Source organism: Nerophis ophidion, linkage group LG01, assembly GCF_033978795.1.
Source record: "Nerophis ophidion isolate RoL-2023_Sa linkage group LG01, RoL_Noph_v1.0, whole genome shotgun sequence".
In the NCBI taxonomy this organism is placed as follows: domain Eukaryota; kingdom Metazoa; phylum Chordata; class Actinopteri; order Syngnathiformes; family Syngnathidae; genus Nerophis; species Nerophis ophidion.
The window spans coordinates 68960057-68976492 of record NC_084611.1 but is presented as its reverse complement, the minus strand read 5'-3'; the positions used below and the strand labels follow the sequence as shown (position 1 = coordinate 68976492).

The window sequence follows — 16436 nt, the reverse complement described above, 5'->3', positions numbered from 1 at the left end:
GGGCCTTGCCACAGAGGAGCTTTTTAACTACCTCAGCCACCTTAGCCGCCAAAATAGGAGAGCCTACTACGAATTCCTCAGTCACTGCTTCTTCATAGGAATACGTGTTGGTGGGATTGAGGAGGTATTCGAAGTATTCCTTCTACCGATCCACAACATCCGCAGTCAAGGTCAGCAGAACACCATCCTCACCATACATGGCCTTGACAGTGCACTGCTAACCCTTCCTGAGGTGGCGCATGGTTGTCCAGAATCGCTTCAAAGCCGACCGGAAGTCGATTTCCGTGGCTTCCCTGAACTCCTCCCATGTCCGAGTTTTGGCTTCCGCAACCCCTGAAGTCACACACTGTCGGTAACTGTCCGCTGCCTCTGGAGTCCTATGAGCCAAAAGAACTCGATAGGACTCTTCCTACAGCTTGACAGCATCCCTCACCGCTGGTGTCCACCAACGGGTTGTAGGATTACCGCCACGGCAGGCACCAACTTCCTTGCGGCCACAGCTCCAATTAGCTGCCTCGACAATAGATGTGTGGAACATGGTCCACTTGGACTCAATCTCCAGCGCCTGCCTCGTGACATGTTCAAAGTTGATTCTGGAGGTGGGAATTGAAACTCTCTCTGACAGGAGACTCTGCTAGACGTTCCCAGCAGCCCCTCACAATGTGTTTGGGCCTGCCATCCTCCCCCACCATCGCAGCCAACTCACCACGAGGTGGTGATTGGTAGAAAGCTCCGCCCTTCTCTTCACCCGAGTGTCCATAACATGAGGCCGCAAATCCGATGACACAACTACAAAGTCGATCATGGGATTGCGGCCTAGGGTGTCCTGGTGCCAATTTCACATATGGACACCTTTATATTTGAACATGGTGTTTGTTATAGACAATCTGTGACAAGCACAAAAGTCCAATAACAAAACACCAATCGGGTTCTGATCCGGGTGGCCATTCCTCCCAATCACGCCTCCCCAGGTTTTACTGTCGTTGCCAACATGAGTGTTGAAGTCCCCCAGAAGGACAAGGGAATCACCCGGGGGAGCATTTTCCAGTACTCCCTTGAGTGTATCCATAAAGGGTGGATACTCTGAACTGCTGTTTGGTGCGTAAGCACAAACAACAGTCAGGACCCGTCCCCCTACCCGAAGGCGGAGGAAAGCTACCCTCTCGTCCTCCGGGTTGAACTCCAATGTGCAGGCTTTGAGCCAAGGGGCAACAAGAATTGCTACCCCAGCCTGTCGCCTCTCACTGCCAACAACGCCAGTGTGGAAGAGATTCCAGCCCCTCTCCAGAGAACTGGTTCCAGAGCCCTTGCTCTGAGTCCGACTGTATCCAGCCGGAACTTCGCCACCTCGCGCACTAGCTCAGGCTCCTTCCACTCCAGCGAGGTGAAATTCCACGTCCCAAGAGCTAGCTTATGTAGCCGTGGATCAGGCCGCCAAGTGCCCTGCCTTCGGCTTCCGCCCAGCTCACAACGCACCCGACCTCTAGAGCCCCATAGGGACAGGCCCGGCCACGAGGCGCTCGCCATCGTTCCCCAACTACGGGCCTGGCTCCAGAAGGGTGCTCCAGTGAACCGCGTCCAGGCGAAGGAAATCGGAGTCTCTGTTTTTGTATTCCCATAGAAGTCTTCGAGTTATTATTTGTCTGATCCCTCACCTAGGACCTGTTTGTCTTGGGAGACCCTACCAGGGGGCATGAAATCCCCCGGAAAACATAGCTCCTAGGATCATTGGGACACGCAAACTCCACTACCACCATTAGGTGGTAGCTCAGAGAGGAGTCGAAATGAATTACGCCGTGAGATAGGCGCCAGCGCCCCCCGCGACCCCAAAAGGGAATAAGCGGTAGAAAATGGATGGATGGATATATTTATATACAGTATTGCTCATTATACACAACAGCTAGCACCCCTCTTCAATGTCACAGTAAAAACGTTTCCTTATCGTCACACTTTTTCTCTTGGTTTGAGCTCTATGGCTATGATCACAATTTTTACTCTTGATAAATATGGTTTCAACACTTTGTTTGACTGTTTAGGCATCTAATTACAGATCATTTTAAACTCAACATTGTATCACTTTTGGGCTATCTGATTTATCCTAACATTTGATGTTGTACTTTAGTGGGAACCACGTTGTTTCTTGTTTTCTTTAACTGTATTGTTTTTCTTTTTCAACCAAGGTGCTTGTGTCAAAACCTCAGAGACGTGCATGTATTTCTGTTGATGCCTTTTGTTACATCAGCTAACAGTGGGAACCTGGAATGCAAGGTTTCTAAATTGCTACATTTGCAATTGAATATTTTTATGTTAAATACTTACTATGTGGGGCCACGAACAGAGTTCTAACCAATGCTGTCTGCATTTTACCATTCAGGCACGAATGACCAAAGCACTAGGCCTCTGCTGTGTCGAGTTGTACCATCCTTGGCACAACCAGTCTTTAGCAGAAGTTGCTGCTCAGTGCCTGACAAAAATTGGCCAAAATGGTAGGTCAGACCAAATGTTTACTTAATTGTGTTAACAACCAATAACTGTAAGAAAATTGTGTATTTTCCCGTTAATTCAGTCTCCATACAAGGTTCCTCACAGACTGGCCTGGCTGCAGCAATGGCAGGTATCCATCAGTCGGCATATCAGTATGCGTCTGTCCTTCTAATGGCACAGCCCTTCAGCCCTTATTCATATACGGAGTTCATGTCACACTTTGCTTACATCTGCAAAGTCCTCCACAATGACTTGGATGATCGAACCAACAGGTAGATTATTTTTAAATACAAATATACAAACCCCGTTTCCATATGAGTTGGGGATTTGTCTTAGATGTAAATATAAATGGAATACAATGATTTGCAAATCATTTTCAACCCATAATCAGTTGAATATGCTACAAAGACAACATATTTGAAGTTCAAACTGATAAACTTTTTTTGTGCAAATAATCATTAACTTTATAAATTGATGCCTGCAACACGTGACAAAGAAGTTGGGAAAGGTGGCAATAAATACTGATAAAGTTGAGGAATGCTCATCAAACACTTATTTGGAACATCCCACAGGTGTGCAGGCTAATTGGGAACAGGTGGGTGCCATTATTTGGTACAAAAAGTTTCCCAAACAATGCTCAGTCTTTCACAAGAAAAGATGGGGCGAGGTACACCCCTTTGTCCACAACTGCGTGAGCAAATAGTCAAACAGTTTAAGAACAATGTTTCTCAAAGTGCAATTGCAAGAAATTTAGGAATTTTAAAGTCAACGGTCCATAATATCATCAAAAGGTTCAGAGAATCTGGAGAAATCACTCCACGTAAGCGGCATGGCCGGAAATCAACATTAAATGACCGTGACCTTCGATCTCAGACGTCACTGTATCAAAAACCGACATCAATCTCTAAAGGATATCACCACATGGGCTAAGGAACACTTCAGAAAATCCCTGTCACTAAATATAGTGTCGCTACATCTGTAAGTGCAAGTTAAAACTCTACTTTGCAAAGCAAAAGCCATTTATCAACAACATCCAGAAACGCCGCCGGCTTCTCTGGGCCCGAGAGCATCTAAGATGGACTGATGCAAAGTGGAAAAGTGTTCTGTGGTATGACGAGTCCACATTTCAAATTGTTTTTGGAAATATTCGACATTGTGTCATCCTGACCAAAGGGGAAGCAAACCATCCAGACTGTTATCGACGCAAAGTTCAAAAGTCAGTACCTGTGATGGAATGGGGGTGCTTTAGTGCCCAAGGCATGGGTAACTTCCACATCTGTGAAGGCACCATTAATACTGAAAGGTACATACAGGTTTTGGAATAACATATGCTGCCATCTAAGAGCCGTCTTTTTTCATGGACGCCCCTGCTTATTTCAGCAAGACAATGTCAAGCCACATTCAGCACGTGTTACAACAGCGTGGCTTTGTAAAAAAAAGAGAGCGGGTACTTTCCTGGCCCGCCTAGAGTCCAGACCTGTCTCCCATCGAAAATGTGTGGCGCATTATGAAGCTTAAAATACGACAGCGGAGATTACGGACTGTTGAATGACTGAAACTCTACATAAAACAAGAATGGGAAAGAATTCCACTTTCAAAGCTTCAACAATTAGTTTCCTCAGTTCCCGAATGTTTATTGAGTGGTGTTAAAAGAAAAGGTGATGTAACACAGTGGTGAACATGCCCTTTCCCAACTACTTTGGCACATGTTGCAGCCATGAACTTCTAAGTTAATTATTATTTGCAAAAAAAAATTAAGTTTATGAGTTTGAACTACAAATATCTTGTCTTTGTAGTGCATTCGCAAATAATTGTATTCCGTTTATATTTACATCTAACACAATTTCCCAACTCATATGGGAACGGGGTTTGTACATTAGTTAGAAGAATAGTTGACAAACAATGACCTGTCACAGTTTAATGTCTTCTGATCTGTAAAATATATAATAAATATTTTCTATGCATAGACTCAACGCTGGTCTATATCATTTGGATAATCTGGACAAAATCGACATGAAGTGCGAACAGGATTTAATTAGAATTCAGGGAAAGGCTACCGAGAAAAAGCAGGTACTGTTTTCAGACTTTAAGCATAGCAGACTATATATTATTTATGAAACATACATATGAATGCCATTTTCCTGTTTTTGAATGTTTCTTCAGTGTATGATATGTCAACATTTTATATATTGGAATTTTACCATCTTCTATTACTTGTTGCAGCATGTCAGTGAGCTTCTACTAGCTATAGAACATCAGAAGAGCTTACTTAAGAAAGCTCTAAAGAAACGTGCTGCACAGGAGACAAAAATACAGATTCTCGAGGCCAGGATCCTTGAATCTGATAATGTGGTGAATAAATAACACATTAAAGAGGAACAAATTAAAATAAATATCTGTTTACACTGACACAATGATATTTCAAAAGATAAACATTTTCCCTCTTTCTCCTCAGCTAAATCCGTTTTTCTTGGCAGCAGTCGGTGTGCTGGAAAGTCTGGACCCGTTAGAACTAGAGGAGGTGCGCCACTATAGAGACCCACCTGAGGGAGTGGTGCTAGTCATGGATGCTGTTTGCTTGCTCTTCGACTGTCCACCTGGCTGGCCCAGTGCAAAAAGACTTTTTGGGCAGTGCAACATGTATAAGGTACCTTATTAAAAAAACTGCGAATTTGGCACGTTGTGTAAATTGTAAATTAAATTCAGAATGCAACGATTTGCACATCCTTTCTGCAAAGACAACATATTTAATGTTCGAACTGAGAAACTTTATTTTGTTTTGCAAAACAATAATCAACTTAGAATTTAATGGCAGCAACACATTGCAAAAAAGTTGGCACAGGGGCAGTTTTACCACTGTGTTACATCGCCTTTCCTTTTAACAACACTCAGTAAACGTTTGGAAACGGAGGAGACCGTTTTTTGAAGCCTTTCAGGTGTAATTCTTACCCATTCTTTCTTGATGTACGGTGGTTCAACAGTCTGAGGTCTCCGTTGTGGTATTGGACGCTTCGTAATGCGCCACACATTTTGAATGGGAGACAGGTCTGGACTACACTCATTCTTTTACTACACAGCTACGCTGTTGTAACATGTGCTGAATGTGGCTTGGCATAGTATACCATCACAGATGCTGGCTTCTGCAATTTGCGCCTATTACAGTCCGGATGGTTCTTTTCCACTTTGGTCCGAGGACACGATGTCCATAGTTTCCAAAAACAATTTGAAATATGGACTCGCCAGACTGCAGAACACTTTTCCACTTTGCATCAGTCCATCTTGGATGAGTTTAGGCCCAGGGTGTTGTTGATAAATGGCTTTCGCTTTGCATAGTAGCTTTTTAACTTGCACTGACAGATGTAGTGACGAACTGTAGTTACCGAGAGTGGTTTTCTAAAGTGTGCAGTGTTTCACGCCAACCTAATGCTTCACAGACACACTTTTCTGTATACATGTATATATATATATATATATATATATATATATATATGTATGTATATACAGTATATATATATATATATATATGCATATACAGTATATATATATATATATATATATATATAAATATATATAGATATAGATGTATGTACAAACATACATATACACATACTGTTCTGATGCAAGCACATACTGTATGCATACATACTGTCACACCTATAATCACGTTTCATCAAACATATTAACGTTGTCCTTGGGCAGGGGTCGGCTACCTTTACTACTCAAAGAGCCATTTTGACCCGTTTCACAAAGTAAAGAAAACAATGGGAGCCACATAACTCTTTTGAAATTTATAATGAAATAATACTGCATACAGAGTTTTTGTTTTGCTTTTTGCTATGTACAAACCAGGGGTCTCAGACACACAGCCCGCACCTTAATATTAAAAGTTAATGTTAGTGCGGCCCGCGAGTTTTATATGAATGCCGCTTGACAGCGTCACACCTGCCAACCCTCCCAATTTTCCCAGGAGACCCCCGAATTTCAGAGTAATTATTCTCTCAAATGTGCGCTCGTGTTCACACAATGAACAATAATAAGGGTGTACAATGATGGCACTATCGATAGCGCCTTCTACAGCTTGTACAAATAGCTTGCCAGCCCAAAAAAATGTTTGATGAGGCTATTGCAGACACACGTAAGAGTCTGTAAGGCATCCTTATTCAACAGCAATACAGGTCACACTGAGGGTGGCTGTTTAAACAACTTTAGCACTCTTATTAATATGAGCCACACTGTGAACCCACACCAAACAAGAATGACAAACACAACAGAACAAATACCCAGAATCCCATGTATCCCTAACTCTTCTTGGTTGAGGTGGGTGGGGTTGGGGGGTGGGGGTGTATAATGTAGCCCGGAAGAGTTGGGGATACATGGGATTCTGGGTATTTGTTCTGTCGTGTTTATGTTGTGTTATAGTGCGGATGTTCTCCCGAAATTTGTTTGTGATTCTTGTTTGGTGTGGGTTCACATTAGTTAGAGTCTTAAAGTTGTTTATATCACAACCCTCAGTGTGACCTGTATGGCTGTTGAACAAGTATGCCTTGCAGTTGGGTATGCGCTTAGATAAAGGTTGCATCCAAAATGCGACCGGCCGGCCGGCACGCAGATAGCATGGTGAAAATCCTGGCGCGATGACCTGTAGAAAGGATGTTAGAGGCATTGTCATCACGGCACGCCCTCAAAGTTGATGTCCGGGTGAAAATCGAAAAATGTTTACCCTGGAGATTTCTGGTAGAGACACTGAAATTTGGAAATCTACCGGAGTTCTCCGGGCGGTTGGCAAGTATCTGGCCGAGCCACATCAGAGTGGTCGAAGAGGCGCATGCGGCTCCGGAGCCGCGGGTTGTCGACCCCTGTCCTAGGGTAAACTGGGTAACACACGGCACACTGACAACACTTAACCTATCGTTAGTATAACAATCTACAAGGTTAATACAGTTTGTTTCTCTTTCTTCCCCTCCATTTTTCTGCTTTCTTTTTTATTTCAAGTTATCATTACTTATATGTATTGTTGCATTTGAAACAATTGTATTCTTGATGATAAATGTTAAAAGTTTAAAAGGTAATTGTTATTCCATCCATCCATTTTCTACCGCTTATTCCCTTTTGGGGTCGCGGGGGGCGCTGGCGCCTATCTCAGCTACAATCGGGCGAGGTACACCCTGGACAAGTCGCCACCTCATCGCAGGGCCAACACAGATGGACAGACAATATTCACACTCACATTCACACACTAGGGCCAATTTAGTGTTGCCAATCAACCTATCCCCGGGTGCATGTCTTTGGAAGTGGGAGGAAGCTGGAGTACCCGGAGGGAACCCACGCATTCACGGGGAGAACATGCAAACTCCACACAGAAAGATCCCGAGCCTGGGATTGAACCCAAGACTGCAGGATCTTCGTATTGTGAGGCAGACGCAGTAACCCCTCTCCCACCGTGAAGCCTGTAATTGTTATTATTCATTATAAATAGTGCTATTGGTGTTTGTATTTCTCCATTTGTAGTATAATAATGTTCATTGTCATTTATTTGTTATTAATAGTTACTTTTCTGACTGCTTCTCTGCTTTCACTTTTACTATCATATTTGTACATATAGTTTTTGCTGATGCCGTTCTGTTGTTGTTGTCGTCTCTCTGTCTTATCTCCCTGTTCCCAAAATTTCCTCGTCTGTCTTCCTTTTTTTCTCTTTCTATTCGCTCCTATTTTACAAAGTAAAATACAAACAAGGCAACAAGAGAAGTATCCCACACTTCTCTTTTGTAAAGTAAATCTGTACAGCCGATATTGGCATCTACATCAACAATATTATTTCCCTGAGTACCTGGACAGGACAAAAAAATTGAATAAAATCAAAATGAAAAAAAAAGCAGGGAGAAAAGTAGCATCTTAGAGTCTAAAAAATATGGTCATCTTTATATGAAACGCTAATCTGGATGTGAGCATGCTACTGTTTGAATACATTTTGTTGTAATTTACATTAATTATATTTATATTTGGGGTAATTATTAAGCCTCTCTACTAAAGCTTTACCTATCATATCGACGAATAGTCGTCAGTCGCAGGGATGTCGTCCGCTGCCACTGAGCAGTGGGGCTTTGGGAGGGACACACAGCAGTGAGGGAGGAAGGGGACACCCACCTCGCCAGTTGCAGCGACTATCTTTTCAAATGTTGGTCTGTTTTGATGATGTGCATCCAATTTCTTCTTCACCTTCTCCCTGATGCCCGACCATTTCTTTTTTTTTTCAGCCTGTCTGCAATTTCAGGAGCACGCAGTTTACAATTTCAACCCGCTATCATTAGCTTGAAACGAAAGAAACAAGCACCCCCTACTGACTTGTGATGGGGAAAAGAGTGCAGCGCTCAAGCAGTTCTTTCAATATAATTTGTGTACTTACAACAGGGCCGGAGCTAGGCAGGCATATATGAAGGAGCAATCCTAAATGTGAAGGGGGCATTGTGTACAAGCTGCTCCATCATACTCCAGCACTATTTTTCTGTATTAATGCAGAAGTAACATTGCCTTTTTCATAGAATTAGTTTTTAGCTACAGTAAAGGCCTGATTATTAAAATCCAAATACCACACACGCCTTATTCTGCTCACTTGAGACACAATCCACTTTGCGCACGTTAGTAGATCAGTGTCTACTATCAGGTTTGCACTTGTTTTAGTACACGCAAACCTTTAGTAAATGAGGACGTGTGTCCAACTCCAAACTGGCCAAGAGGATTGCGCTTTGTCAGGCCTCTACTTTCACACCTGTTAACCTTGGGTGTCCCACCGGAAAACTAAGCTCCTGTTCTTAACCACAATAAGATGTTAATCTTTTAACAGGGAAATAAAAAAAGCCAAGTAAAATAAAAAGTATTCGTCACACACTCTTAACTGAATGGCCTTATTCTTAAACTTCAAAAACGATAGTCAATATTTACAAAACTGAAAAGTCCAGTAGTCTTATGAATAACATTAAAAAAATCCTCTCAAACTAGTTTATCATCAGGTTAGCTGATTCAGGCCTCAAAGTGTCTGTATTCTCCACTCATTTAGACAGAGAAACATAACAGCATTGTCTACACTCTAGACCAGGGGTCTCAAACTCAATTTACCTGGGAGCCACTGGATGCAGAGTCTGGGTGAAGCTGGGCTGCAAGAAAAGATTTCTTAAAAAATATATTTTTAAATGTCTTTATTTTTATTTTCAACAAAAATAAAATCAAAATACAAATGAACAAAATGAGAATCAAGTAATGTGAGGCAATGCAAATTAAACAACAATAAAACCAAAAAACGGTTTGAATTGGTGTAGATTATCGGGGACTGTTATTACTGACTGACAGGTGTCGCAGTGCGACTGCAACCAGGCACGTAAGAAAACCCCTGTCTCCATGGCAACGTTTCTGCCGCATTCACTCATTTGTTGTTGGGGCGGTATAGCTCGGTTGGTAAAGCGGCCGTGCCATCAACTTAAGAGTTGCAAGTTCGATCCCCGCTTGCACCATCTTAGTCATTGCTGTTGTGTCCTTGGGCAAGACACTTTACCCACCTGCTCCCAGTGCCACCCACACTGGTTTTAAATGAAACTTAGATATTGGGTTTCACAATGTAAAGCGCTTTGAGTCACTTGAGAAAAGCGCCATATAAATATGATTCACTTCACTTCACTTGTTTTTCCACTAACGCAAGGGTAGGACACCCAAAACTTTGAAAGGGCCATTTTGGACCCAAATAACAAAAATCGTCTCTGTCTGGAGCCAACTGGAGGGGGGGTTGGGTGGAGCTCGCCGTGGAGTTTACAGTTTACATCACGACTAGCGTGTTACACGTCCGATTCGCCTAGCGACTCTGTCGGAGTATCAGCGCTGTGGTCCAAGTTTTGTATTGTTGCTCGATCCTTCAGCGGAGTGCTTCAGAAGTTATGGACCGCTCGTCTCCCCAGCCCGGACTGTTTACAGCAGCGCGGGGGAAGCGAGCGATAGAGAGACACACACACAGTGACAAAGAGAGCGACAGACGGAGAGCGAGCAGGTGCGCGAGGGAGGGAGGGAGGGAGGAAGAGCGCGTGCGTGTCTAGTGGAAAAGCGGCAAAACAGTTCTCTGTTTGCATCACGCAAGTGACGTCAATGTTCGGCCCTCGAGAGCCACGTACCACACTGTGATTGGTAGATTCCTTCAGCTCTGCACACAACGCTGTCAAGCGGCATTCAAATAAAACTCACGGGCCGCACTAACATTAACGCAAAATAACGTCTCGCGGGCCGCAATTAGCCGTTGGGCCGCATGTCTGAGACCCCATCTCTAGACATAGTGTCATGACCCGTTTAAATGTTTATTTAGGATCCCCATTAGCTGATACAGCAGCGGTAGGGTAGTCTTCTTGGGGTCCTCATTAAAATATGAGTTACAATAACATACTCAAGATACAATCATAATACAATAACAATAAATAAATAATAATAATGCAATACCTGTATAGTTACACAACAATATAATATACAGTTACAACCAAGGCTAAGGCAAAAACAATGAATGAAAACAGCATCTCAACGCAGATAAATCTTTAGAAGTCTTTTAAATCCCACCATACTAGGGGTATTTCTTATATGCAAAGGAAAAGTATTCCACAAAGTAATAGCCTTTTACAGTACAGTGACTTTCATGGCGTTGGTTCTTGGGCGTAGCAATGCGAGTAGTCCTTGAGATGAGGTTCTGGTGCCATACCTGTGACTTGTGACTAGCAATATCTGTAGGACAATGGGTAAAAATAATATTTCTTATGAATAACAGTAGTTTTTTTGAAACCCTGTTGATAACTTTCGCCCATTTAAGGCTTTCATGTGTATGGTCAACACTAACTCTATAACTACAACCAAGAGCGAGTCGAGCTGCTCTGTTTTGGATAATTTGTAATTTTTGTAACTCACACTTATATGTAGAGGACCAAATTACACTGCAAAACTCAAGATGACACAACACCAAAGTTTGTACTACCTGTCTGCATAGGACAGGTGGTAGATAAGTAGTACACTTCCTGACGGTAGCAATGCTTCTGCCCATTTTTCTGACAACTTGATTAATTTGATCAGACCGTTGCCCGGGTCTTTGCTTTATTCATGTTTTGTGGCTTTTTTTTCCTATGTTAGTCCGTTTCCATGCTCTACCCTCTTTCCTTTTGTTTACTTTTGGTTTACATGGACACTAATTCTCCACACTTGCCCTTGTTTAGTAATTAGTGTTCCCACTAGCTGTTTCGGTTAATCACTCTCCTTTATATTTTTCATTCACCCAGCACAAGTCGCTGGATCAGTGCTCGCTCTATGCAACATTTATGTTTAGTCTTAAGTTCACCACGCTTAATTAAGTATTTTCCTTGTTATAGACTTTCTCGCTGTTCACCCTTGGCAACTATTTTGTTTTTTGGCCCCACGCTTTATTAGAATCAAGAGTTTTTGTATTTTTGTCCTGCCTCAGAGAATTAAAACACCTACCTGCACGCTGCTCCTTCTTGTCCTTCTGCATTTGATAGCACACAACCATCGCAGCCACGTGTCCAAAACGTAACACAGTAATAGATTACAATAGAATAGAAAGTACTTTATTGATCCCTGGTAGAAATTCAGCACCACAGTTCGCTCACAATAAACAATAATATATAATCTTAATATATAATAATAATGCTTGTTTCCAAGTTGTGCTTTACTGTACCAACTAACAGGGAACTTTCTAAATTCTATTTATTTCAGTGTGTTCTCTGACTAGTAAGCATGTATTCACTTGCATCGTGAGGAAGTTCACATTGAAGCAAATAATGGTAGCCTAGATTTTTTTCTTCTTCATCGTTTAAACAGGAATGGTAACAGACTCTTTTCGACGAAACAAATCATTTCGACAGAACACCCGAAGTAGCAAATACACGGAGATTCAACTTACAGTTGAGTTAATGTCCCGATTGATGGCTCACACGCTTACGACACCATAAAACATATAGCGTCAAATATAATATGTGCCCTATTGACATTATCCCAGGCGTTCACATATGATGTAGAACACGTTAAATCCACACCTCATAGTTTTGCTGCTGCCGGTGAGATGTTCAACTTAAAAACTTCGTCATCTCAGAAGGAAAATCATCTGATGGGCCCACCTTCCTCGCTAACTTCCACCCTCTCTCATATTGTACGCTATTTTTAAATACTATGATTGAATATATTCTTAACTTATCCCAACCATTTACATGACAACATTAAATATGATTGGATTTTGTTCCTGACTACTTTCAGTCTTGTTTTTAATTCGTCAACATGGATTTTGTGAGGGTAAAGGTATGTGTGAAAGTCTGTGTGATCTCTGACACAGGTGATGGACAGAGAAGAGGGAAGATGATATCATACAAGTGTTATAACGTGTCCCTTTTTCAGCGTATTTCTCCGCAACTGTGGATAATTTTGTCAACTTGTAATATGTATGTTTTGTGGGTATATTGAAAAATGTACTTTCTCAACTACAAACATTTTAATTTGAATGGGATAGCCCCCTTTTGCCCCTACGTAGAGGGGCAAAAGATGTATAAGGGGTTGCGGCCTGGGCAAGGTCTGGTTGTGCCCAGCCACATACACTTCTGCAGTCAATTTCAAGTTGATCACGATGTAAAAAAGAAATGCGCTTAGATTTGTGCGTGCGCACACTTTAATACATCTGAATTTTTTTCTTGGGTACGTAGTTTTCTGTATTTGAATGTACGTCTATGTTTAGTAGAAAATCCACCCAACTCTTACTACATTAGGCCCCTGTAGCATGACTAATACAGTCAGTTTTTGCACGGTACAGTATAACCACAGAAGTCAGACAAAATCAACTCTTGAAATGTTGGAAAAGCTCTTTTCTGTGGACATAAAGAACATTTCATTAATCCGTTGCAAGGTCAACATGTTCATACAAGTGTAAAAATAACTTAACCACTATATTATTAAAAACCTAAAACACCTAAGATTCCTTTAAAAATAACTAATAAGGTAGGTGTAATTAAAGTTGTATCCCAGTTTTGCCTACTGCACCCCATTTAAGTGTAAAAAGAAAGTTATCCACCAATATATTTCATATATTATAGTCGGTGTTTTCTTATTTGTATGTTTTTCTCTTACATTTCGTTGAAACTGGATACAAAAAGCCAACACGAAAGAAAAAGACATATTGCTGCATGCTGAATTCACCTTTTGGTAGCATCAACGTCTTGCATGACAGCAGTTTGCGTAAGACGGGTTTATCCCGCAAATCTTGTTTGAGTTCTGAATTATGCGACTTAAGCGGTCACACTCTAATTTGTATTTTAAAAATTATTTTTTGAAATGCACTTTTTATGCTTATTACTAAAAATAATCCTACTCTTTGTTTCCCCTCAGTGCTTGGAATCGTTTGACTTCTACGGCATTACAGACAAGCAAATGGATCAACTTGGTCAGTTAATTTCAAGCCCCATGTTTGTGCCAGAGTTTGTGCGGGAGGTGAGCAGGGCCTGCGAGACTCTGTCCCGCTGGGTCCTGGCTGTGTACAGATGTGGCCAAATGAGGTACCAGCTGATGGTCCGGAAGCAGCTGGATGGGCAGCTGAAGACAGCGCAATCTCGACTGAAACATATCAAGAGCTACATGGAGGACATAAAATGTCGTCTTGAAAATCTTGGTCTTCAGCTGCAGCCTTTGCAAAAGGTGTTGGACGAGCAACTGGTGCTGTTACACAGAGCTGAGGAGTTGAAGAGGAATGCTGCTAACGCTGTAGAGTTGTTAGAGAGACACACTAAAGTGTGGAGAGCTGAAGCTCAGGTAAAACTGAACTGAAAAGTAAATGCTGTAATTATAGCCCTAAATGTATTTATCCAATTTCCTCATAATTGTCGTTTATGTAATCATTGGGGAGAGCCTGTTATTTCTGAACTGTGAAAGCTTGTTATATACAACATACAACAGTTAACTGATATGTTATACAGAGATTCTTTTTTTTTTAGGAATCACTGCTGCAGAGACAAAGAATACCAGGAGATGCTGTCATCCTGGCTGCTATTATCTCATATTTAGGTCCCTTTGCGGCTGATGTACGCACTGAATTGCTGAGCAAGTGGAGGAAGTTGTGTCGGACAGGAATTATCGACACAAACCCTAAAGACCCTAGAAGCTCTATGTTCACCTCCACTGACATCACACCTCCCGAGTCTGACACCAGTTTTCCGGTCGCCCTCTCTGACACGCTGCGGCTGCCTCTGTGTCGGGTGTTGGGGATGAAAAATGAGTGGCCAATGCACGAGACCTCATCCACCAGATTGGTGATGAAGCTGCTGCTGTGGGGCTGCAGGAGGACCTGGGTTAAACACTGGCCACTATTGGCTGATACACAGCATCATCTAGAGATCAACTCTGAAAATGGGGTCCTTACAGGTTCGTGTTTTGCCCATTTTTACCAGTACGTTTTTCTGTTGGAGCAACTTTAATTAATAAAACAGAAGAATGATAACAAAGCAAAATCGGTGTGTTTCACAGGCGAAACAGGAGACGATGCCACTCTTGGGAAAGAGTTAGAGTGCGAAATAGTGATTAGTGCTGATGATCCAAGGCTGCTGTTTCAGTTGAGCCTGGCTACTGAGAAAGGTTTGTTAACAGTAATTAAACATGCTATACATAAAAAAAGTGTTAATCTTTACTGAAAGGGGAACTGCCCTTTTTTTTTATTTTTATTTTGTCCATCACTCAAAATCTTTATTTGTGACAACAACACACGTAGAATTTGTTATTTGTGTAGTCTAAATTGTAAAAATGGCAAGTACAAGACAGCCAACAATGTAGCTAATAGGGTTAATATTTTCTTCCCATAAAGCCCTTTAAAAACATAAAAAAACTGTCAACAATACTCGATTTACATGGAATGACCTGCATATAAACCAAGTATTCGCGGCCTTGTTATTATACAGTAAGACTCGACACAGAGGAACTATTTTTAGTAACACAGCACCTTGCTCTCAGAGGTAAGGTAGCAGCTATTGTAAATAATGTAAATAATTCAATGTATATACTATGATGATTAACTTGTGTGATGACCGTATTATGCTGATAGTATATATTTGTACCATGAATTGATTAACGTGGACCCCGACTTAAACAAGTTGAAAAACTTATTCGGGTGTTACCATTTAGTGGTCAATTGTACGGAATATGTACTAAACCGTGCAATCTACTAATAAAAGTATCAATCAATCAATCAATGCAGCTTGGTGAAAGGTAATACTCTGTATTAAATCATGCCTTGAACCTGTTTTATAGGCCCAAGCTGTTTGTTTACATGCTTTTTTTTATTTATATTAGCTATTTGGGCTTATTGGACCCTAGTTAGAATAAAATCTAAGAATCATCTTTTGATATGATGTACTTAATCCATAAGTACACAAACGTGTACTTCATGTATAGCAGGGGTCGGCAACCGGCGGCTCCGGAGCCGCTTGCGGCTCTTTGGCAACTCTGATGCGGCTCAGCTGCACAATCGCTGACCCCCCAGATTGTTGCGGGGAGATTCCGGAATTCAATGCCTCTCCCGGACATCACCCGGAGTCAACGTTCTCCAATTTTCACTCGGACTACAATATTAAGGGCGTGCCGTGATGATATTACTCTTAACGTCCTCTTGAATGTCATCGCGCCCGCCATTCACGGAAAGCTATTTGCGTCCTCTTGAACGTCATCACGCCTGCCATTCACGGGATGCTATTTGCGTGCCGACCGGACACATGCATTTCGCTGCTTCTATCGGCACATGTATGAGATTGCAAGGCATACTGGGTGACACAGAGTACACTGACGGTAGTGATATAAACAACTTTAACACTCCTACTAATATGCGCCACATTGTGAACCCACACAAAAGAAGAATGACAAACACATTTTGCGAGAAAATCCTCACAGTAACA

General features: G+C 41.8%; 2 protein-coding genes across 3 annotated transcripts in view; both read left to right on the top strand.

Annotated features, from left to right (window-relative positions):
• The window catches only part of LOC133558359 (extracellular serine/threonine protein kinase FAM20C-like), a 122483-nt gene that overhangs the window by 84263 nt on the left and 21784 nt on the right, over positions 1 to 16436 (top strand). The gene's annotated exons all lie outside the window — the stretch shown is intronic.
• Positions 1 to 16436, top strand: part of LOC133558348 (dynein heavy chain domain-containing protein 1-like) — a 69391-nt gene that overhangs the window by 35890 nt on the left and 17065 nt on the right. For both annotated transcript variants that reach the window (XM_061909665.1, XM_061909656.1), the window contains exons 28-36: positions 2181 to 2268; positions 2375 to 2486; positions 2567 to 2756; positions 4452 to 4554; positions 4708 to 4836; positions 4940 to 5131; positions 13888 to 14307; positions 14490 to 14916; positions 15019 to 15126. In XM_061909665.1, coding sequence (XP_061765649.1) covers positions 2181 to 2268; positions 2375 to 2486; positions 2567 to 2756; positions 4452 to 4554; positions 4708 to 4836; positions 4940 to 5131; positions 13888 to 14307; positions 14490 to 14916; positions 15019 to 15126 — 1769 coding nt within the window. The remainder of the gene's footprint in view (positions 1 to 2180; positions 2269 to 2374; positions 2487 to 2566; positions 2757 to 4451; positions 4555 to 4707; positions 4837 to 4939; positions 5132 to 13887; positions 14308 to 14489; positions 14917 to 15018; positions 15127 to 16436) is intronic.